The sequence below is a fragment of the Diabrotica undecimpunctata genome, chromosome 6, assembly GCF_040954645.1.
Source record: "Diabrotica undecimpunctata isolate CICGRU chromosome 6, icDiaUnde3, whole genome shotgun sequence".
Classification (NCBI taxonomy): Eukaryota; Metazoa; Arthropoda; class Insecta; order Coleoptera; family Chrysomelidae; genus Diabrotica; species Diabrotica undecimpunctata.
In genome coordinates, this window is record NC_092808.1 from 15,196,666 (window position 1) to 15,220,628 (window position 23,963).

The 23,963-nt window shown below is 32.7% G+C and overlaps 1 protein-coding gene across 1 annotated transcript in view; it reads left to right on the forward strand.

Moving 5' to 3' along the window:
- The first annotated feature begins 373 nt into the window (after positions 1–373).
- LOC140443171 (doublesex- and mab-3-related transcription factor A2-like) overlaps positions 374–23,963 on the forward strand; it is a 67,038-nt gene continuing 43,448 nt past the window's right edge. Inside the window, exon 1 of the mRNA XM_072534268.1 lies at positions 374–903. Coding sequence (XP_072390369.1) covers positions 450–903 — 454 coding nt within the window. The 5' untranslated portion in view covers positions 374–449. The remainder of the gene's footprint in view (positions 904–23,963) is intronic.

The window sequence follows — 23,963 nt, forward strand, 5'->3', positions numbered from 1 at the left end:
GTTCACATATTAATAGTAAAACATTTAATTCCCATTCAACCTTCAATAGACTCCCATAAAATCTATCCAAACTAAATTATATAGTATCGCACTCAAAAAGCCCAACAATAGCATGTTAAGAGAAACTAGGACCCTCCTTCAGAGTCCTATTATAATACCGGCAATATATTTGCCATTCAAATCTAGTTTGTATATTCCTATTGTATATAATACACTGAATATCCTGCGAAGGAGGGGCAGCGCCCTACGTCATCCGTATAGGGGCGCGGCTTTTCTCAGCTCGCGCTTCTCATTGGCCGATGTAACAAGGCGCAAGCGACCAACAGATGGGGTACTGTATCCACCACCGGTAACCGTATCATTTGACAGTAACTGTCAGTGAGTGCAACATCCCCGATTTGTGCGGCCTAACCGTCACCCCTTCACGTATGTTTCTGAATTAGTTGACAATGAGTATACCCGGTACCGGAGTGGATATGTCTGCTCTAATGTCTCAACACCCTGTGCTAGGCGCTATTCCTCCGGCGTTCTTTTTAAGAGCCTCAGAGAGATACCAAAGAACCCCGAAATGTGCAAGATGTCGAAATCACGGTGTTGTCTCGGCTTTAAAAGGACACAAAAGATACTGTAGATGGCGGGATTGCAATTGCGCCAAATGTACCTTAATCGCAGAGAGGCAGCGAGTTATGGCTGCTCAAGTCGCTCTCCGGAGGCAACAGGCTCAGGAGGAAAATGAGGCCAGAGAATTGGGGATCCTATTTCCCACGCCGATGACCCAATCCGTTGGAGAGACCCCCGTACCACCGCCTCCAGTCTCCAACGCATCTGATATGGGAATGGCTCCTGTTTTGCAAAGAAGTACCTTCACCACGGCGTCTGATTCTTCAGAGGCTTCTAGTCCAAGTAAGTGTTTATTTATTAAATCAAAATAGTTACACTGATAAACTTAAACGTTGATAGTGAATCACATAATATTATAAAAGAAAAACATTTTCTTTTAGAAGGTATTAAATATTCAAATTTTCTATGCAGATAATAAATACTTTTTGATTGTTTCTCTTTTGCTCTTGTTTAATTTGTTGGTTTTTGTTTTTAACTCAAAAAATCAATCTTATTTATATCAAATAATCCATACTGTCTTCTTTTTTGAGCACACTGTCTCCTAGCAACAATGTTTATAGGTGTTATAATTTTAAAACTTTATCAAAAGCAATTAATGGCATTAAGGGTAATAATGTGTGTGATAAAGTATTCAATTTTGTTGATTTTGAAAGTATTTTCGTGTTTTATAGATTAGAAGGTTTTATAGATTAACCCCCTTAAGTTCTCACTATTTGTAGTTATATCAAATGAAAGATGTTAAATAAGAATGTATAACATAATGGAAGCCCTAAGTAATTTTGTGATATACAGTGCTTTTTAGATACAACTATCCACCTTAAATAACTTTTGAACTTCTAGTTTTTAGGAAAAACGCAAAAACACGTTAATTCATATTTGAAGGGGGGGACATTATGTCAAATTTAAAGTTGCTGGGACCATCTCACCTTCCGCATCATTTCTTTATGTTTTTAAATTACTTACCGTTTTTTTTTTTCATTTTATATTTGAATTCTCCATTTTTTACTGATTTCAGAAATGTATAATACATTTGGCTTGAATAGTGATAGTTTATCAGCTAGACAATTTTTCTTTTAACAAGATAGTATCTCTCTCACCTTAATTGACTGTAATAAAATAAGTTGTAGCATAATTTAAACCTTTTAAATATTTAACCGTACTATTTGTAGTACCTTCAAAAACCAAGAAACAAAAAACGTCACTTTTTATTAGAGTTTTATCAAAGGTTTTTGATTTGGACATTCATTTTAATCGGTTAATAGCCAATTTGTTATAACTTGTAACAAACTATTTTGATACGTGTGCAATTTGGTTTATACTTTGCAAGAAATAATCGAAATTGTAGGTTCTTACTACAAAAATAATAATTGTGCAAGAGCTGTTGCCAGAATTTTTAATGAAAGACACCACAATGGACATGCAACTCATAAGTATATTGATTAAACTAATTCGGAAATTTAGAGCAATAGGGTAAGTTTTTCAATAAAAAACATAACCGACAGGGACTTATAAATAACGAAGCAATCCAAGTAGCCGTTTTAGGGCAAGTTAAATTAGAGGCTGAGCAATCAGTGTTTTATCTTCAACAGCCTTCCGAGTCCTCCATAAATTTAAGTTTCATCCATACAAAATTAAATTGGTACAAGAGTAAAATGAAAAAGATTTTGATCGTCGTTATGCATCATTAACAATCCACAATTTTTAAACAATATTTGTTTTTCGGATGAATGCTTATTTTCAATAAATGGTTTGGTGAACAGACATAATTGCCGATACTAGGTTGAGAGTGATCCACATATTGTGCGTGAATTTCACAAACGGCATCATCAAAGGTTAAACATATGGTGTGGTATCCTAGGTGATCACATTATCGGACCCTTTTTATCACTGGAAACTTAAATGGTGCATTGTATCTTGAGTTACTTAGGCAAGTGGTTGATCGTATTAGAACAATAGTAGAAAATGATGATAACCTTTCCAAAGATTTGGTTATATTTCAACATGATCGAGCTCCTTTCCACACTTTGCTCTACCTGTGGGACAATTAAACGAAACTTTTCCCGCTCGTTGGATAGGTAAAAGAAGATAGATGATGGATTGGCCACCTAGGTCACCGGATTTAATACGCCTAGACTTCTTCTATGGGAGTATTTAAAAACAAAAATTTATGCTACTCAACCAGAATGTCTGGATGATTTACAACAAAGAATACAGGATGAATATCGAAAATTAAATGCAGACGTATTAAGCAATGTCAGAGAAGAATTTCAAAATAGATTGTATGGAAGTGAATGGCAGTCATTTTGAACATTTATTGTTTTTGGTAGTAAAATGTTCATTTTAAATGTTTGTAATAAAATTGTTAAAAAAATGTTTTTTTTTTCAATCTAGTCTTCTTGCAATTGTATTTATTTTTCTCATAAACCAATATTTTTAAGCATCATGTGTTATACGTTTTTGAAAAATGTGTATATCTTTTCGAGCGAAGTTAAATTATACCATCGATTCCAAAAAAAGCTACTATGAAAAAGAAGTCAAGGCGTTAAAAATATTTAAAGTTCGTAATTTCTCAAGCACCAAAATTTTTCATTTTGTAGGGCTGTGTTATCATTCCTGTTCCATACCATGCAATTTATACGTTTACTTTGTGTTCCAGTTCTTCCTTTGACGGAATTTTTAGTTGTTTATTGACGCTTATAAAAAAAAAGTATTTGCTTCGTTGTGTAGTTACGGCAATCTGCTGACTCAGCTGTTGATTCATCTGTTATGTCTTTATTTTGTTGTGTAAACACATTTCGACATAACGTCAGAATATTGATTTATTTTGTTATTAAATAGACTCGGTTATTTGACACTCAAGAGAATTAAATTTTTTTCGGGCATAAACTACGAATCTCAATAATTGCATTTCGTTCTGTTTACTGCCGTTAACGCAATACGTAGAAATAATTGTGGGGAGTATTGTATTTGTAACAATATGATGCCTGTCATGAATGACTTGATGTATAAAACACGTTTTGATGTGTTTTTAAAAAACATTGTACAGTGTGACCCATTTAGATTGGAAACACCTCTATAAAAATTGAAGTTGTTAACCGATTTTAACCAAATTTTTTTTAATGTCATGTAATAAAAGGTCTATTGCGGGACAAAATATGAAATATTTAGTTAAATTTCCAGGGCAGTCTACGATACTTTTTCTTCGTCGAAAATAGAGAATTTGTATTAGCGATTTTTTTATTAAAAAAATTTCTACGCCGCTGGATTTACAGTGGCTTCAAATAGCTATGACAAAAATTTCATTAAAATATATTTATTAGTAACGAAGTTATGACAACTTAAAATTTTAAAACTCACTAAGCTGCGAGTCAAAAAAGAACACCCTGTATCAACAGATAACCATAAAACTAATTATTTTTCAAATAATTTTAATAATCAACCACTACTAGACAAAAAAATGTTTAAAATAGTATAAAAATGTAATGCAAGTAACGCACTTACATTATTATTATTTTCTAAAAAACGCGTTGTTTACCGACGAAGCCACTTTCACTACAAATGGAGTAGTATCATCACAGAATTGTCGCTATTGGACAGCAGATAATCCCCATTGGGTAATAAACTGTAAAAGCCAGTATTCTCAAAAAATCAATGTCTGGTGTGGTATACTGAACGAGCGAGTTATTGGTCCTTTCTTTTTTGAAGAAAACTTGAACTCACGGAACTTTTTAGAATTTTTAAACACCGACTTGTGGGATGCTATTCATGAGCTCCCAATTAATGAACGATTAAATTTGTATGTCTAGTTAGATGGGTGTTCTGTTCATTACGCCAGAACCGTGAAGCAATGGTTAAATGAAAATTTTCCGAACCGTTGGATAGGCCGGGATAGTCCGTTGATAGATTGGCCACCCAGATCTCCAGATCTCACAATTTTAGACTTATTTCTCTGGGGAGTTATCAAACAAAAAGTTTACCAAACCCTTGCAAGAGACGAAAACGAACTTCGTGCAAGAATTCGACAGGCATGTGCAGAAATTACTCCCCAACAACTAAGAAATGTAATTAGAAATATTCATAAACGCTACGACAAATGTATCCAATTAGATGGTGGATTGGTAGAGGCAACTAGGATTAAACTAAAATTAGGTTTCCATGTTTCTGTTAATACAGAGTGTTTTTTTAACGTTAATACAGAGTGTTTTTTTCTTAGTGAGTTTTAAAATTTTAAGTTGTCATAAGTTTGTTATTAATAAATATATCTTAATGAAATTGTCGACGAGAGTAGCGAAAGCGAATCCGACATCTCGGATGTAGAGGACGACTTTAGTATAATTAATTGAATATCTGTGAGTAACCTCGATTATTTTACACTGTATATCCAATAAAATGCATTTACCAGTCCAATTAGAGTATGGGCTTTTCGGATATTGGGCTGGGTGCACGGAAATCGAGTTCCCGGAGGTTCCACCCTGTATATTTATAGCTATCAAGAAATGTAATTTAAAATATATTTGTTAGTTTAATAAAGTATAAATATAATATAATGTTAAATAACTTACACTATAAACCTTATACCTGCTCATCTGGTCAAGTGTGGGCAAGGAAAACCATTATCCCATATGGAATAACACAAGGTTTCGCTGAAAACTACCAGGTTGCTATGCCAAGGAACTAGGTAAACTTATGTTGTGTGTAAAAAATGCGAGACTGCATTATGTTTTAACAAGGACAAAAACTGCACTTCAGATTTCCACAAAAAAAATGTTATAGTAGGTGTTAAAATTTCGCAGTGATTCAAGTGCGCAACTTGTTTTTTTAATAACATCGCCGGGATTAAAAAATGTGCAAAGCTTTTTCGATATTCCCGTTCCTGATAATTTTTCACATATTTACAAAAGAAAAAGTTTTTCTTGGATATTGGGCTGGGTGCACGGAAATCGAGTTACCGGAGGTTCCACCCGGTATATTTATAGCTATCAAAAAATGTAATTTAAAATACATTTGTTAGTTTAATAAAGTATACAGTTTTATAATAAAATTCTCGCTAAAAACTTAAGGTCTTTTTATTCAAATTCGTGCCTCTTATTTGGCTACTTGAAGGCAATTATTTTATCAATATATTATTTTATAATAAATAACAGAGCCCGGCGTAGAGATCTGGGTACGGTTCTGTGACTACCACTTGGACCTCTTTGTATCGCCAAGCACAAGGCGTGAAATCCGGCAATTGTGCATTCCTATATTAGCCGTACTGCACTCTCGGTGTGACATTTTCTATAGATCTAAATCTCGATTTATGTTGTATTTATAACCCTTGCCCTCTCTAGAAGCCTCAAGCAATTAAACAATTTACCTCCCATATACTTTCTAACAGTTCTTGTCATTTTTCTTATTCTTATGGAGATTAAAACTATCATTTTTCTTAATATTCTTCTATTTCTGTACGTTTAGTGGTCTAATATACTTCTGTTGTCATGCCTATTTTGTTTTTGATAAACTTTTGTAACTGTAAGAAGGGATAGTACCAGTGAACTTTGATAGATTTTTTTGAAAATGTTTAATACGTAGTGCGAAAACTATATTGTTTCAAAACACAAAATTGATCCTAGCATAAAGAAAATAGTGAAGATGCAGTGACATCAGCGTAAAACTCTTTTCTCTGGCAAAAGTAAATCAAAATATAAACAAGACAACGTATCTAAGTAAGTACTGTACAAACTGTTACACTATATGTTTCGAAGGTTTAGGATGTTTAGGATGATAATTATAGTCATTAACATCTTAGCAGGTTTGTTGTGGTTCATTATGAAGCTTCAGCAGCTTAGATAATTTGATTAATAATATTTTTTTACTGCTCAAGGTCATCTATCATATGTAATACCTCAGTAAACTGTTAGTTGAGAAGTTTTTCGTAATGTATTCTTATCGCTGTGGAGATTTACTACGTTGGAGCTGACTTTAAGACCTTCCTTGGAACACCAACCTCTCCATTTTGTAATCGATTCGATGGATATGACCAAAGAACTTTAATATTCTAAAGTAAACAGTACTAGACAGATGCTGATTGGGTTTAATATCAACTAGAACCGAGACATTCATGCGGCCATCCGTCCATAGAATTCGAACCAGGGTTGAAACGAGTCTCTTCTTGTTTGTCATAGTAATGTGAAGATCCCGCTATACCCTGTTTAATGTTTAGTTCGGTCATTGGGATCTTACCAAAGGTAATAAAAACAAACTTATGACAAAAGAGATAGATTATTTAAGACGAAGTTGTGGTAAATCAAAACTGGAAGCTGTTAAAAATATGCAAATATGAGATGAAATGAAGCGCGATCGTAATTTAGGGAACAGAGACAAGACAGTTGCCATGGTTTGGACACGTAAAGAGGATGCTATAAAAGAGATAACCCCGAAGAATATTAGAATTGACTTCCACTGAGAAAAGAAAGAGAGGACAATAACGAAGAAGTTGACGTGACGATATTAAACAATGATAGAAACGAACCTAGAAGAGGCAAAACCTCAGACAGAAAAACATGAAAAATGGAGATTAACACACACACACTGAGGAGGCCTATGTCCTGCAATGAACTTAAAACGGGTTGATGATATCGCCTTTACGATGATGCAAGTAAACCTGCCGAGCTCTCTAGTTGAAAATAAACTCTTATCCAAAACGGTTACCGCGCAAATCACTTCAAATGAGCATCCTTCCTTTATTAAAGACAACATTCCAAATGAACAAGACGGACTTGATGAAATTCCTTGTGCAGATTGCCCCCGATCCTATATAGGTCAAACAAATCGTAGAATCCAAAGTAGAATTTATGAACATTCCATTTCTGTTTGCAATTCCGATTCAATTTTAGTTGTAGGTCAACACCATCTTCATACAGGTAATAAAATTGATTTTGAAAACTCCACAATTATAGCTCCATACACTTCTATAAACCAAGAATTATCCGAGAAGCTATAGAAATTGAAAAAGGCCAAATTGTCTAAATAAAAAAGATGACAACATACGGTTACCTTCGACATCATAATGACAGCCAATGAGTAGATGTGAACGGTCTTAGAGTAGATGACATTTTTGTAACTTGCCACATTGCTGGATCAAAATCCATGTATGTTTTGTTGTTATCAGATGTTTTTCATACTTGCGCATGTTAGATGATAGGCAATAATCTTAAAATTATTTATACGAATTTAAATACAGAGGCTAACCAAGCGTTGCGCCCATGAAATATATGGCTGTTAGAGTTGATATAATATAATCTTCTTCTTTCTTTCTTCTTCTTTTGGCATCATAACCCTGAATTGGTCTTTGCTTGTCTGGCTATGTCCTTCCATTCAGATCTCTTTTGGGCCCTTCTCCATTGTCTTATATTCATGGTTTTCAGGTCGTCTTCCATGTCATCCATCCTGGGCCTCTCTTTTTTCCGCCTTCCTACCGGCTTCCGCTGTAACATCTTTGTTGTCGTTTTCGTGTCTTCTTTTCGCTGAACATGTCCCAGCCATGACAGTCTTTGACTTTTTATATATCTTACAATGTCATACCCTTCATTCAGTTCTTTAACCTCGTCGTTTCTCCTGATTCTTCATGTGCCGTTTTCCTCTTGCACCGGATCATATACTTTTCTCAGTATCTTTCTTTCGAATGTTCTGAGTTGGGCTTTCTCTTTTTCCGTTATTACCCAGGTTCCATAACCATAGGTTACTACGGATCTAATCAAAGTTTTGTAGCTAGTCATTTTAGTTCTTTTGTCTAATAATTTCGATGTTATATCAGTCTTTTTTTTAGCATAGTATGTACGATTTCTACTGGAAATACGTGCATTAATTTTGCTACTTACGGAATTCTTCTGATTGATTTCTGTGTCCAGATATGTGGAGGCATCCACATGTTCAATAGTATAGTTGTCTATTGCTATATTATTTTTATTCTCAGGTGTTCTTTTGATAGTCATGTATTTAGTTTTTTTTAAATTTATTTTAAGCCTTCTTTTTTGTGCTTCAGGATCAATTTCCTTGAACGTTTCTATTAGTCGTGTCTTGCTTCTACTAATAATGGCGACATCGTCTGCCTCTGCAGCAATTGGCACTTTTTTGGTGTTTATATGGCAGGTTACATTGGTTCTTCTTATGACTGCTTCAAGAACTAGGTTGACCAGCATAGTTGAAAGTGCGTCTTTCTCTGTCTCACCCCCCATGTTGATGTCAAACAGGCGAGACAGTTCTCCATCTATTCTAACTGCGGCTTTTGAATCCTGCAACGTCATTTTTATGAGGCTGATATATTTTTTTGGTATACCTAGATTTCGGAGGTCTTCCAGCATTTTGTATTTTTTCACACTATTAAAAGCTTGTTAAAGTCTATATACATATTATATAGTTCTATGTTGTATTCATAAGCTTTCACTTGTATTGTTCTAAGTATGAATATGATTGTAGTGGCTCTATTTGGTCTAAATCCATTTTGATAATCGCCAATTATATTTTCGGAGTTTTCTGACAATCTAGTGTAGATAAGGCCAGAAAGGATTTCGTATATTACATTTAGCAATGTATAATATAGTACCTTTGTAAAATTTCATTAAAAATAGCTTAAGAACCGTTTGATTGATTTTTATTAATTCCACAATCCTATCATGGTAGCAGAACTCTCCTGTTATCAAGTTCTAGTTCAGTTCATTAGTAAATCGTACAAAAATTATTTTTTATTATATAAATGATGCCTTCCGTGTTGTATTTTTGTTTTTATACGATTTCTTAAAGTTAGTTTTTTCTCAGATTATGTAACGAAACAATTTTACATTTTATGAAAAAATTATATTAAGTTCAGTTAGTTTCGTATACTATAATAGTAAATAATAAAATTGCACAGTATTCTTGCTATAACTTTTGTTTGCGTATTCGAAGCTGGCTTCTTTTATATGATTTCTTGGTATTTTAAAAGTTTGTCTGCAAATATCTGATAAGAAAGGGGGTCGGTAATTAAAATGCAATAAAGTGAAGAAAATAATTCAATATCGAATCGAGAAGTTAAAAGTTAAATCTTCGCCTTTGTTGGGAATTTACGAGGTTCTCCCAAGTTATTATCTCTCATTAAAAAGTTTCTGACTTTATCGACCTATTGTTACTGACATATTTAATTTAGAGCCACGTTAATCGTTCTATAACTTCTCTACAAATTATTTGCTTTTTATAGAAAGAATATATACATTGGGAAATAGTTATGAAATGAAACTTTTCGGAGAAAAAGTATTTTTATTGTTTTCCAGCTTTAATATCTTAAGACAATCTTTTAATTATCATCATTAAGCTACTTGCCTCATTAGCTTTTTACTGATAATGTTTTAGAAAGCTAGAGGTAACACCAAAACAAAAAAAAATATGTTATTTAGATAAAAAATTTATTTTTAAGAAGGGCGGAAACAGTGTGTTTTATATTTTGTATTACATGCCTGTTTTACATGCTTTTTTAAAATTTTCAAAGTATTCGCTATACAAATTTCATTTGTGTATTGGAAACTGCTATAACACCTGTTTTTTAATAAAAGATGAAAAGAGTTTGTCCTATTCTCTGTTCACAAATTGTTGAGAGCACGAAATATACCTCAAACTCCTAAAACGGTCGTAAATCATAGGCGTTCCTAAGGTTTTTATTCATTAAATAATAATATAATGTTTTAATACTGTTATATATAATATTGATAATATTTTAATACTAATATATTTAGCAAAAAAAACAATTAAAACTTTCACGACTAATGTTGGTTATTATATTATATTAATAAAAATAAGAATTTAACCTTTAACAATTTTGTAAATAAGAATACCTTATCTCTTTGGATATTTCAATACTAATCTTCGAGTTTAATCACTTTACTAGAAAACCTGGAATTTATATCCGAATGTACTATTCGTTGCAAGATAATTAAGATGGAATTCCCCAGATTTTTAATAATATAATTATATTCGAAACTTAACTTGAAAGGGTGAAGTTATTACGAACGAAAACAATTTTTTTGTTTAGTACGTTTTTGATCGCATGTAATTTACGGCTCGTCGGTGTTTCCGCGTCTACGGCAGTAATTAGCGTCTCAAATATTTCTTTTGCGAATTATATGCAGTGCGTGAGTGATTTTTTATTCCATATACCTACAAACATATACGTACCTTTCGCTCGTGCTCGTTTTGTTGGATTGTTTGTGATGGCTTCATCATCAAGTTTTACACCGGTACTGTTGCGTACAGTCAGTAAGTCTGTCTATTCACCAAGAGAGAAGACTATTGTCCTGAATGTTCACGATGCTCTGGTTTCTCAGAATCCCACAAACACTGTTCGCAACATAGTCGAAAGTTGTGCCAACATGACTGGCGTAGGAGAGTCAACTTTATATAGGTTCCTATCAGAAAGAAAAAAACACGGTATAGCTAACCCAAACACAAGCGAAAACTTAAAGAGAGGGAAAAAGCCTATTGAAATTGATGAATTTGCCAAAAATGGTATTCGAAGGAAAATTCATGGATTTTTTTTCAAAAAAGAAATACCAAACCTAAATAAAATTTTACAAGAAGTTAGAGACGACCCGGATTTGCCTCATATCGGACGAACTAAATTGTGGCAAGTTTTAAAATAATTAAATTTCCGGTGGGAGAAATCAGACCGAAAATCACTTTTGATTGACCGGGAGGAGAAGATGATGTTGGAGAAGAAATTATCTAAGATTCTTACGAAAATTCCGGGCTGAAGAAAGGCAAATCTTCTACCAGGATGAAACGTGGGTAAACTCAGGTCATACTCTAAAAAAAAATTGGTCAGATAAAAATATATTAAGCTCCAGGCAAGCCTTTATGGAAGGTTGGTCTACTGGTATCTCCCCACCTTCTGGTAAAGGCAGTAGATTAATAATTTCTCACATTGGCAGTGAAAAAGGATTTGTTAAGCATGGTTTGTTGGAATTTCATTCCAAAAGCACAAAAGACTATCACGAGGAGATGACAGCTGATGTTTTCGAAGAGTATTTTGAGCAAATGATTGAACACATACCATCAAATTCAATTATAGTATTAGATAATGCACCTTATCATTCACGACTAGTAGAAAGACTTCTAACGAATGCGTGGAAGAAACAGGATATTCTTGACTGGCTGCGGAATAAGTATCTGCCTTACGAAGATGGAATGGTAAAAGCAGAACTTTTAAAAATTGCCCGGCAACACAAATCTAAGTTCAAGAAATACGTAGTTGACAAAATGGCGGAAAGGCGAAACATCACAGTCTTTAGACTTCCACCCTACCACTGCGAAATAAATCCAATTGAACTCATTTGGGCACAAATGAAAAGTTACGTGGCTAAAAAAAATACGTCATATAAAATACAAACTGTACGTGAATTGTTATACGAGTCTTTATAACATATTACAAAAAAAAAAACTGGAAAGATGCAGTAAGACATGTAATAGAAGAAGAACAAAAAATGTGTGATCTTGATAACATAATTGATGCAACCGTAGAGATTATTAGCCTAATTATTAACCCTCAAGACTCGGATTCCGAAGTTGATCCTATTTATTTTGAATTTGAATAGTTTTCTAATCGTAATTATATAAGGTAAGTAATAGTAGTTGTAATCGTAAGGTATTAAAGGGGAAAGGCGCAAAATGTCGCCTGTGAAAATCTTCAATGTGTTTTAAATGTATCCATTTTTTTTTCAAATCCTGAGAAAACTAAAAAGCAACTTTGAAAAATTTAAAGGCAGAATGAAATATTTTTTAGAATAAATAAAAAGTTTCTTTTGCATGCAATATTTTCAATTAAAAATTATACTATATTTTCTCTTTTATTTTCACCCCTGTTACATAACATATTAAAATAAACATTGATAAGCATAAACATAAACAAGTTTTCAGAGACTTTCTGCCCTGAGTAATAATGTAATCTTTCATTCTGCGTTTAAATTTTTCAAAAATATTTATTAGTTTTTTCCGGATTCGAAAATAATGGATACATTTAAAACACATTGGAAATTTTGCCAGGCGACATTTGGCGCCTTTTTCCTTAATTAAATAAATGTATCTTTTACAAATGGCAAGAAACTTTTTATTTTTGAATAAAATAAATAGGTTTTATTAAAAAATACAATTTACATAAGTACAATTTAAAAAAAATATTTATTTAGTTCAAATAAATGTTTCAATCATATACTCTACGACACTGGTCGTTCATTTCTAACCATTCAAGATACCCCCGTAATAGGATTGATTATAAGGTATTGAATTCCTTCAGATATAAGGTGGGTTAGTCGAAAACGTCTTAAACCGTCAGTTTTAGGTTGGTTTTTACTATTATATCGTATTACTTATCCTCTCTGTATTTCAGTTTTCTAATTAGGGTTAAACTTGTAGTGAGCTATCAACAAATTGTGAACCGTGTATAGTCACAGTCACTGTCGATCTCGAGCTTAATAAATGTTGTGATATCTGCAGCCACCATAGTAAGTTACTTTCTCTTTCACAGAATTTTTAAAACATCAATTTTTTTCCACTTTATGCCGGTGCAACATTTGCTACCAAGTCATTCCCCAATAAGATTGTAATTTAGCAGAGATTTGGTTACTTTGGACTAAAGCGTCCTCTTACTGAGAAAGAAGTGGAGGTAATTATAAATAAAAGTGATTTCAGTGATTTAAGTGATATAGAAGATGATCTAGAGGAGTTAGAAAATCCATTTGACAGCGCCGATAGTATTGAAGATAAAGACTATGATCCTACAGAGGACGAAGAAAATGTCTTCACAAAACTAGCTAACACCTGGACAGATACACCAGCAGAAACTCACAAAGAAACAAGAAATACATGCTCTCGTAAAAGAATTAAAATTACGCAGCAGCCGTCATCAGAATCAACATATAACATATGTTATAATATGGGATATACAGTCTGTAGTAGGTAAAAACGGTTATAAGTGGAGTAATTTACCAATAAATAATGGAGGTCGTAAAGTCGCATCCAGAAATATTGTTTATATCCGTCCAGGTCCAACCAACTTAGCTAAAGATGCTATAGAACCTATAGATGTTTTTAATTTATTTTTTACAGATCAGATTCTGGACGAAGTTTTGCTACGCACTAACGAAAAAATTGCAGAGTTACGAGAGAAGTACCAGACAAAAAAAGCTACTGCTTTAGAAACGACATTGCCTGAACCTAAAGCACTGTTAGGTTTGTTATTTTTATCTGCGGCTTTAAAAATTAATCACCTCTCAGCTGAAGTTTTGTTTGATAGCACTTATTGTGGTCATAGATATAAAGCAACGATGGGTAAAGAAAGGTTTAACCTTTTGATCAATTTTTTATGTTTTGATAACTTTGTGACAAGAGAAGAACGTAAAAAAGAAAGTAGTTTTGCTCGAATATCTAAAATTTGGAACTTGTTTATTGAAAATTGTGTCATAAATTATAAAGCTAGTTCATACGTGACAATCGACGAACAATTTCTAGGATTTCGTGGCAGGTGTCCATTTCGCATGTATATGCCAAACAAACCTAGTAAATAGGGTATAAAAATACTTACGGTTTGCGATGTGGCTACGAAATATGTAATAAATGCAACACCGTATCTGGATAAATCTACTGTAACCAACGGCATTCCTTTAACAGAACATTTTGTCACAAGCCTGATGAGACCTGTACATGGAAGTAGACGTAATGTGACAATGGACAACTGGTTTTCCATAATAAATATTATTATGGCGAATAAATTATTATCCTCTTACCATTTGACAATGGTCGGAACATTCCGGAAAAATAAAGGAGAAATTCCTCCTAAATTGCTCGATAACAAAACTTGGAAGTGTGGTTCAAGTATGTTTGTAGACGATGAAAACATGACTTTATTATCTTATAAACCTAAGCAAAATAAGACAGTTCTTCTACTTTCAACTATGCATTTTTCTGGAAACATTAATCATGAAACAACAAAACCCGAAATAATCCATACATATAATTCAACTAAAGGAGCTGTAGATACGTTTGACCAAATGTCTCAGAACATTTGCTGTAATAGGAAGACTAGAAGGTGGCCGCTATGCATATTTTACAATATGATGAATATTGCAGGAGTGAACGCTTTTGTAATCTACCATCACAATGCAAATAAAACCAAACAGCCATTATCAAGATTAAATTTTATGCTGAAACTTCATGAACAATTAACGAAGCCGTGGCAACAAATAAGACTCCAAACAGTACCAACTTTATCAAAAAGTCTCAAAGAGAGTCTTTCCATGCTTTTGAATTTAACGCATGTTGCTGAAGACCGCCGAGGTCTCCAAGGGAAAGGAAAACGGACTTACTGTAGTTTATGCTCTACAGCAAAGAAACGAATGACAACTACCAAATGTTACAAGTGTGGGAGTGCCTTGTGTGGAGAGCATCAAATAAAAATGTGTATGGAATGTGTACATCAATAGAAGGTTATCGTTTCTATATTTGTAATGTTTATTATATATGGACGAAGGAGCAAATGCCAGAGGAATGAACAGTGGGCCTCATACAGCCAATATATAAAAAAGGAGATAAGAGGGAATGCCAGAATTATAGGCCAATTACATTACTAAATGTAATATACAAAATTCTTTCTGGTATAATCTACAATAGATTATTAGAATACTCCGAAAATATAATTGGTGATTATCAAAATGGATTCAGACCAAATAGAGCCACTACAGATAACATATTCATACTAAGAACGATACAAGAAAAAGCTTATGAATACGACTTAGACCTATATAATATGTATATAGACTTTAAACAAGCTTTTGATAGTGTGAAAAGAGACAGAATGCTGGAAGACCTTTGTAATCTAGGTATACCTAAGAAATACATCAGCCTCATAAAAATGACGTTGCAGGGTTCAAAAGCCGCAGTCAGAGTAGATGGAGAACCGACTCCCCTGTTTAACATCAACATGGGAGTAAGACAGGGAGATGCCCTATCAACCATGCTATTCAACCTAGTTCTTGAGGCAGTCATCAGAAAAACCAATATAACCGGCCATATAAATACCAAATCAGTACAAATTACTGCATATGCAGACGATGTAGCCATCATTAGTAGGAATAAGCCATGACTAATGGAAGTGTTCAAACAAATTGATCCTGAAGCAAGAAAAAGAGGTCTCAAAATAAACGAAGCAAAAACGAAGTATATGACAGTCAAAAGAATAACTGACAATGAAAATAATATCACAATAGACAACTATACTATCGAACGAGTGGATGCCTTTACATATCTCGGCACAGAAATCAATCAGAAGAACTCCGTAAGTAGCGAAATTAATGCACGTATTTCCAGCGGGAATCGTAGATACTATGCTAATAAAAGATTGATGACATCGAAATTATTAGACAAAAGAACCAAAATGACTATCTACAGAACACTGATTAGACCCGTAGTAACCTATGGATGTGAAACTTGGGTAATGACGAAAAAAGATGAAGCCCAACTCAGGACATTCGAGAGAAAAATACTGAGGAAAGTATATGGCCCAGTAGAAGAGGAAGATGGCATATGGAGAAACAGGAGAAACGACGAGGTTAATGAGTTAAATGAAGGTTATGACATTGTAAGATTTGTGAAAAGTCAAAGACGGTCATGGCTGGGACATGTGCAGAGACAAAACGATGCAAAAACAACAAAGAAAATGTTACAATGGAAGCCCATAGGAAGGCGAAAAAAAGGAAGGCCCAGAACGAGATGGTTGGATGACGTGGAAGACGACCTGAAAACAATGAACATAAGACAATGGAGAAGAAGGGCACAAGAGAGATCTGAATGGAAGGATATAGCCAGACAGGCAAAGACCCATCCAGGGTTATGATGCCAAAAGAAGAAGAAGAAGAATGTTTATTATATGCACAGGTTTATCGTGTACATATTATTACAATGATTCTGTTCTGTGTCAAAAGTATGTATTTTATGTTGTTTGTATTTGGATTGTTATTATTTCAATGTTTTTTTATTTGTATCGTTCCTAAATAAACTTCTCTTGAAATTAAACCATTTTATTTTAATTAGATGAATTAGATGAAATAAAAAGAAAATACTAAAAGAAAAAGACCTAAATCAGTGAGTACGTAAAATTTACGTATAGTTAGCATTTACGTATGTTAAAGGAACGTTAGTATTCTAGGGTTAAATAAGATACAAGATCAAGAAAATTATGAAATAAATAATTATATAAGGCAGTTAATCTTAAACTACGAGACATACTATTTAAAAAATATGAAGAATATAAGTTGGATAAAAATAAGAAAAATATCATCCTTACAATAAATAAAGAGTTAGAGGTTTTATTTGCCTTAAAAAATCACAATTTGGTTATAGTTTACAAAATGGTACGATATCTTGAATATATTATTATGTTGAGATTTTTCATTGATTTTAAGTTTGGGATCATTCTCAATAGAGTCAACAACTTCAAACACTATTAGTTTTGTATCACTTTTAACTAAAATTGGACCAAAAATATGTTAAAGAGAGTCACCTAGGTAATATAGTTATTACATCATAGACTAATAGTATGTTATATTAATAATAAGTCCAATTTGCATAACTAACTTATAATTTAATAACTGTATACTTACGATTAGTTTGAACTACTATATCGTTTTTCTTTAACAAAACTAAAATTTTCTGGGTTCTGTTTTTAACACTAGAGGAAGAAATTTTCAATCACCACTTAATTACAAGCAATAAAAAGTATTTCAAATAAATCATGTCACACGTTTTTCAAAAGTAAAATCAAAACACGGCATAAAAAGTGAGGTTACAAAGCACGATAACAACGACAGCAACAAATCTCAAAACTACAAGGCATAGCAATACGTCACTAACAGCTGTTTAGCCTACCGATATCAACAGTATAACTTGACTTGTACCCTTTATACGTATCACATAAACGAAGTCGTGACTTATAATCTTAGGATCAATGTGAGTTGTACAAAAAAGTATGGCTTTAACTGACTTGTACTTTTCAGAAAGTGCGGAGAAGTCAATGACAGAGTAGATGGTGAAAAATTCTCAGAATCAACAAAAACTGACTTATACTATTACTACTTATCACCCTCGATATACAAGGTGCCCCATCTATAGGCTTTCGTTTCTGTAAAAAGCTTTTTTCTTCACAGTACTATACAATATCATTATTAACACTACAATTTAAAAATAATGTGAATTATACAGGGTTCCAAAAAATAATGGAGTATCAAAGTTATATTTTTTAACCCCATATTTTATGACATTTTTAAATTATCTGTTAAAAATAAGTTATACTTTTATAAGGGTTTATTTTGATTTTTCACAAAATGTAAGATCTTAGAAAAAATTAAATACCTACGAATCTAAGAATTTAAGACAAATTTTGTTTTCTGCCTTAATAAACAAGTATTTTTCATATTTAAACAGATGTTTATTACAGCAAAATTTTCTCCGTAGGAGTGTGAGCCATATGGCTAAATCTGGATAATAGAGTTTATTTATAACAAAAAAAATGTGTTACATTATAAACTTACATATTTTATACAATATATATATATATATATATATATATATATATATATATATATATATATATATATATATATATAGTTTAAGTTTAGTTCTTGAACCTTAATATATATTTTTTAGTGGTATTTCTTGGGCTTAGGTTCATAAAAAAAAATTGATTTGATACTAAGACATTTTCATATATATTTTCGACGTTTCGGCAAAAAATCCATGCCTTTTTCAAGAAGTAATATTGACTAAAAAAACATTTTATGACAGACATAATACGGTTTAAAAGTTAAACTTTTGACTTACCAAGCATGTAAAAATTCGGTACTAACAAGTAGACGTCACAATTAAAATAATATTAAAAACATAGGACATACCCACTAAGTCACTACATGTAAAATGTATTTTAAATCTAATGTGTTGTTTATTGATGTTAGTTTATCGTTTAAACAATCAGTTATTTTAACATCATAGGCGTTCTGAGATTGTCTTTTTATGTGTTTTTAAATTAAGTTAAAATATATTTTGTTCAAATTTTTGACATTTTTTTTATCATTTATTGCATTATTATTTTTTTTTATTTGTATAGACTCTAGAAGCTCTCTCTTCTTCCTGTTGGGTTTACTTTTTAGGATCTTGATTTTCTCAAAATTAAATTTATGTTTTTTTTTTCGTTTTCATGTTTTGTGAGGGCGGTTGAGTTTTTTTTGTCATATTTGTGGGAACATATTCTTGAGTTAAGTAGCTGACTGGTTTGTCCAATATAAACTCCATCACAATTCGAGCAGGGAATTTCATATACTAAGTGCACTAACACTTAATTCATACCCACACCACCTTATCGACAACACTTTCAAATCGCGACTGCATAAATTTTACAATAATAATAATAACAATGAAACCAACACGGTAAAGAAAAACTATATGTCTCTTCCCTATATAAAAGGATTATCAGAACAAATTGCAAATCTTCTGTCCAAACATAATATTACGGTTGCTCATAAAGGGCACAATCTTTTGAAAAAGAATTTTACAATATTAAAAACAAAAACCCCTCTATTAAAAAGATCGCATTGTATGCGAAAAGATTGTATATGAAATTCCCTGCTCGAATTGTGATGGAGTTTATATTGGACAAACCAGTCAGCTACTTAACTCAAGAATACGTTCCCACAAATATGACAAAAAAAACTCAACCGCCCTCACAAAACATGAAAACGAAAAAAAACATAAATTTGATTTTGAGAAAACCAAGATCCTAAAAATGATAAAAAAGATGTCAAAAATTTGAACAAAATATATTTTAACTTAATTTAAAAACACATAAAAAGACAATCTCAGAACGCCTATGATGTTAAAATAACTGATTGTTTAAACGATAAACTAACATCAATAAACAACACATTAGATTTAAAATACATTTTACATGTAGTGACTTAGTGGGTATGTCCTATGTTTTTAATATTATTTTAATTGTGACGTCTACCTGTTAGTACCGAATTTTTACATGCTTGGTAAGTCAAAAGTTTAACTTTTAAACCGTATTATGTCTGTAATAAAATGTTTTTTAGTCAATATTACTTCTTGAAAAAGGCATGGATTTCCTGCCGAATCGTCGAAAAAATATATGAAAATGTCTTAGTATCAAATCAAATTTTTTTTTATGAACCTAAGCCCAAGAAATACCACTAATATATATATATATATATATATATATATATATATATATATATATATATATATATATATATATATATATATATATATAAACCCAGTTTCTCACCGAAGTTGTGTGTCACATGGACTACAGCTTGTTCGTCAGGGTTAAATTTTTTTTTAAAATATTCACACAAATTACAATTATGAAAACTTTATAATTTAAAAATATAACATTTATTTGAAATTTCAAGTCATTAATACCTGTTCATTAATTCATGCAATTTATATCTATTACCATGGATCCACTGTTTTAATTTTTTTTTTGATTTTTTATAGTTGTGTATTGTTTTGATGAAAAATTGGTATGTAGGCAATTAAAAATTTTTGGTCCAAAAAAAATCAATGTAACTTTGGCCAACGGTTTTTTCTTTTTTTGGTACTAATATCGTTAAATTCCTATTTCTAATTTGATATGTATAGTGGGTACAATTCAAAAATCATTTCTCACTGTCTAAATATAATAACGATTTGTAGGAGTAGAAGTGGTTTAAATCCATGAAATGATTGTTTTTAAATAATTGGTCCACTGAAGATCTTATACCCCTTCTATATATTATTCTAATTATCCAATTTTGTGTAACGTTTAGATTGTTAAGGTGAGCATTGTAGGCTCCATCCCATCCAATATTTCCATAGTCCAACTGTGCTTGTACTAGAGAATAGTGTGGTGATCATCCAGGAAGTCGCGAAGATATTAGAATTTTGGGAGTAAACCTCTTATTTTTTGGACTGCATATTTGATATGATGATCGTATTTTAGGTGTCTGTCTATTACAATACCAATAATGTTTTCTGCTTCTGGAATTGTTGAGTCGTTGTCAATTTCAACGTTGTTGGTTGAAGTTTGGTAATCAAGTGGTAACGGCAAGTACTTCTTCTAACTTCTAACACTTCTAGTGTATACAAAAACTATACTACTGTATTATAATCAATATGTATATATCGGTGATTATAATTGATTGCTGTTATACCAACAGCGGGACAAATCGTTGACCGATTTGGATAGCACTGTATACTTTTTGAGGATTAAATCCTTGACGGATTTTTAAGGACTTCTTCCAAACAGAGATGCTGCTTCGTCCACGTCTATATTCGCTCTGGGTTGTAGGCGGGATGCCTGATTTTTCGGGGAGTCTTTTTTGGAAGAGTTTTAAGCGCACAAAAAACTATAATACTAAAAACTGTTGACAAATGTTTTCCAATGGTTGACATTTTTTTGTTTTGAGTGGGTGCATTTTTGTCAAAAATGGAGTTAAATACTAAATTAAAAATATTGATAAATAGTTTTACATGTTCGAATGGATTTATTCAAACACCTGTACCTATTTACATATGTTTTTTATTCAATTCTTCTTCTTCTTCTGGTTCCTATCCGTTTCGGATGTTGGAAATCATATTGGCAATCATGACCTTGCTCGCTGCGGCTCGAAACAGCTCCGTTGAGGTTTTCTTAAACCATGTTCTTAAATTCCGCAGCCATGATATTCTCCTTCTACCGGGTCCTCGCTTACCTTTGACTTTACCTTACAATATAGACTGCAGCAGGGAGTAACGGTGCTGATTTCTCATAACGTGTCCCAGATATTGCAATTTTATGCGTTTGATCGTAAACACAATCTCTGGTTCCTTCTTCATTTTTTCTAGAACTTCCTTGTTCGTGATCCTTGCTGTCCATGATATTCTCAGCATTCTTCTATAAAGCCACATCTCAAATGCTTCAAGTTTTTTAATAGTGGTGTCTGTAAGCGTCCATGCCTCCGCCCCGTACAACAACACAGAGAAAACATAGCATCTCAAATGTCTCTAATTTTTTATTCAATATTCCGAAGATATTTTCTGCGGAAATAATTATTAACCTTCATTTCACCTTTCTTGGATGCATCTGACCGTGAAAATAATTTAAGGGCCGCGTATATCTAACAATAACCATACACAAAAGTTTTGCAAGCATTTCAACATTCGAAATGAATTAAGTCAGAAATCGAGATCGGAAGCTGAGCATATGGAGTGTTTTATTAGTGCGGTTTGACTTCGTTCGTACGGATAATAATGGAAAGTAATAAAGGAAAACGCGCTTGAGTGTTGCACCACGAGCCTAAGATTCAATACTTCGGTGGCTAGGCAGTAAATCTCTTTAATTGAGGCAGGGGAAGCCCCTCGTTCGCTAATGACTCTTGAAAACGATACACGAATCATTAGCGAATACTTAACTTACACCACTAGGGTGAACCGCATTCATTTCGAGGGAAATCAATCGAGACTTTAAATTTAATATTGAAAGAAATACAAACAGTAAATATTTTGTTATGTTTGATTTTAATATTGAAACAACCTTTCTTTTTGTTGCTTTTTAGTAAGTTCTATAACTTTCTTTATAAAATCTGTAGTTTGTGCATTGTAGTATATCTTCTTTATTTTTGTACTTCTTCTCTTCTTGATCATCTTTTTATGTAGACATGACTCATGTCTGTTTTTCAATGTGCGACCAGTAAGTTGTCGTTCCATAGTTTTCGTGGTCTTCCTACTGACCGTCTTCCTATTGAGAAACCGTCTCTTGCCGTCTTTACTACTAGAGTAAGATCCCAGAGCGATCAGACATAACTTATTTTCACACAGATGAAACCTTAGAGTCTGAGTAGCGTCTCGTGTGCTTTGAATACCTGCGTATTTATGAAACTTGCTGAGTGACACCTGGGCAGGTACCAGGTGAGAAAGGTAACTAAAAATAAGAGCTATTTAACTTAAATTTACATAACTGATTTTTATACATATTTTGTAGAATATTATTTTGAAAATACTGTAATAAGTGTCAGACACTTGTCATGGACCAGAACTTTTGTCAGACGCTTTAAAGCTCCACTAAAATTAAATGAACTTTACTTACTTTTACATGTCTGATTTTTAAATAGAGATGCAAAAATATTTAATCGGATCGAAAACAGTAAGTATTCTTAATGTATTTGAATTTTTTACTCTGAGGCTCATGCGCACAGCACTCTCCCGCTCATACTTCTGGTTAACTAATTTTTGTGTTTGAGGGATGTTTGGTCATTTTAATTTTTCTGACTGATTAAATATAACTTTATTATAGTTCAATTAATAACATATTTAAAAATCAGACATGTAAAAGTAAGTAAAGTTCATTTAATTTTAGTAGAGCTTTAAAGCGTCTGACAAAAGTTCTGGTCCATGACAAGTGTCTGACACTTATTACAGTATTTTCAAAATAATATTCTACAAAATATGTATAAAAATCAGTTATGTAAATTTAAGTTAAATAGCTCTTATTTTTAGTTACCTTTCTCACCTGGTACCTGCCCAGGTGTCACTCAGCAAGTTTCATAAATACGCAGGTATTCAAAGCACACGAGACGCTACTCAGACTCTAAGGTTTCATCTGTGTGAAAATAAGTTATGTCTGATCGCTCTGGGATCTTGGACTATACGCTATTTGTTATCATTTGACTTAAATGATCGTTCCAGTCTACTCTTCCATTTCTTACCCAATTCTTGATATTTTCCACCTTGCATCTACGTCGTATATCTGTACTTCTAGCTCTGTCCCATAGTGTCTTACCATCAATTTTTCTTTCTTTACTTATATGATCAATTATACACTGACTATGTTTACCAAAAAAACTCATATATTTCATAAAAGTGACAATGGCGAAGATGCTATCAGCAGTAAAAATTCAAAACGACTCGTCAACCCCATTTCAAATACATAGGGGGTTAAGGCAGGGAGATGCGCTGGCGTGTCAGCTTTTTAATGTCGCCTTAGAAAAAGTTGTACGAGGCGCTAATTTAGATAGCAGGTGAACAATATTTAATAGATCAGTCCAAATTCTAGCATATGCAGACGACGTGGACATTATAACAAAAACTAGGGCGAGAACTGCGGAAATCCTAACCGAGCTAGTAGTAGCAGCAGAACGAATTGGGTTACAGATAAATCAAAATAAAACCAAATTCATGGCGACTAACACAAACACAAGAGCTGGAAATGTTGACACAAATTTAATCATCAATGACCAAAACTTCGAAGCAGTCAAAGA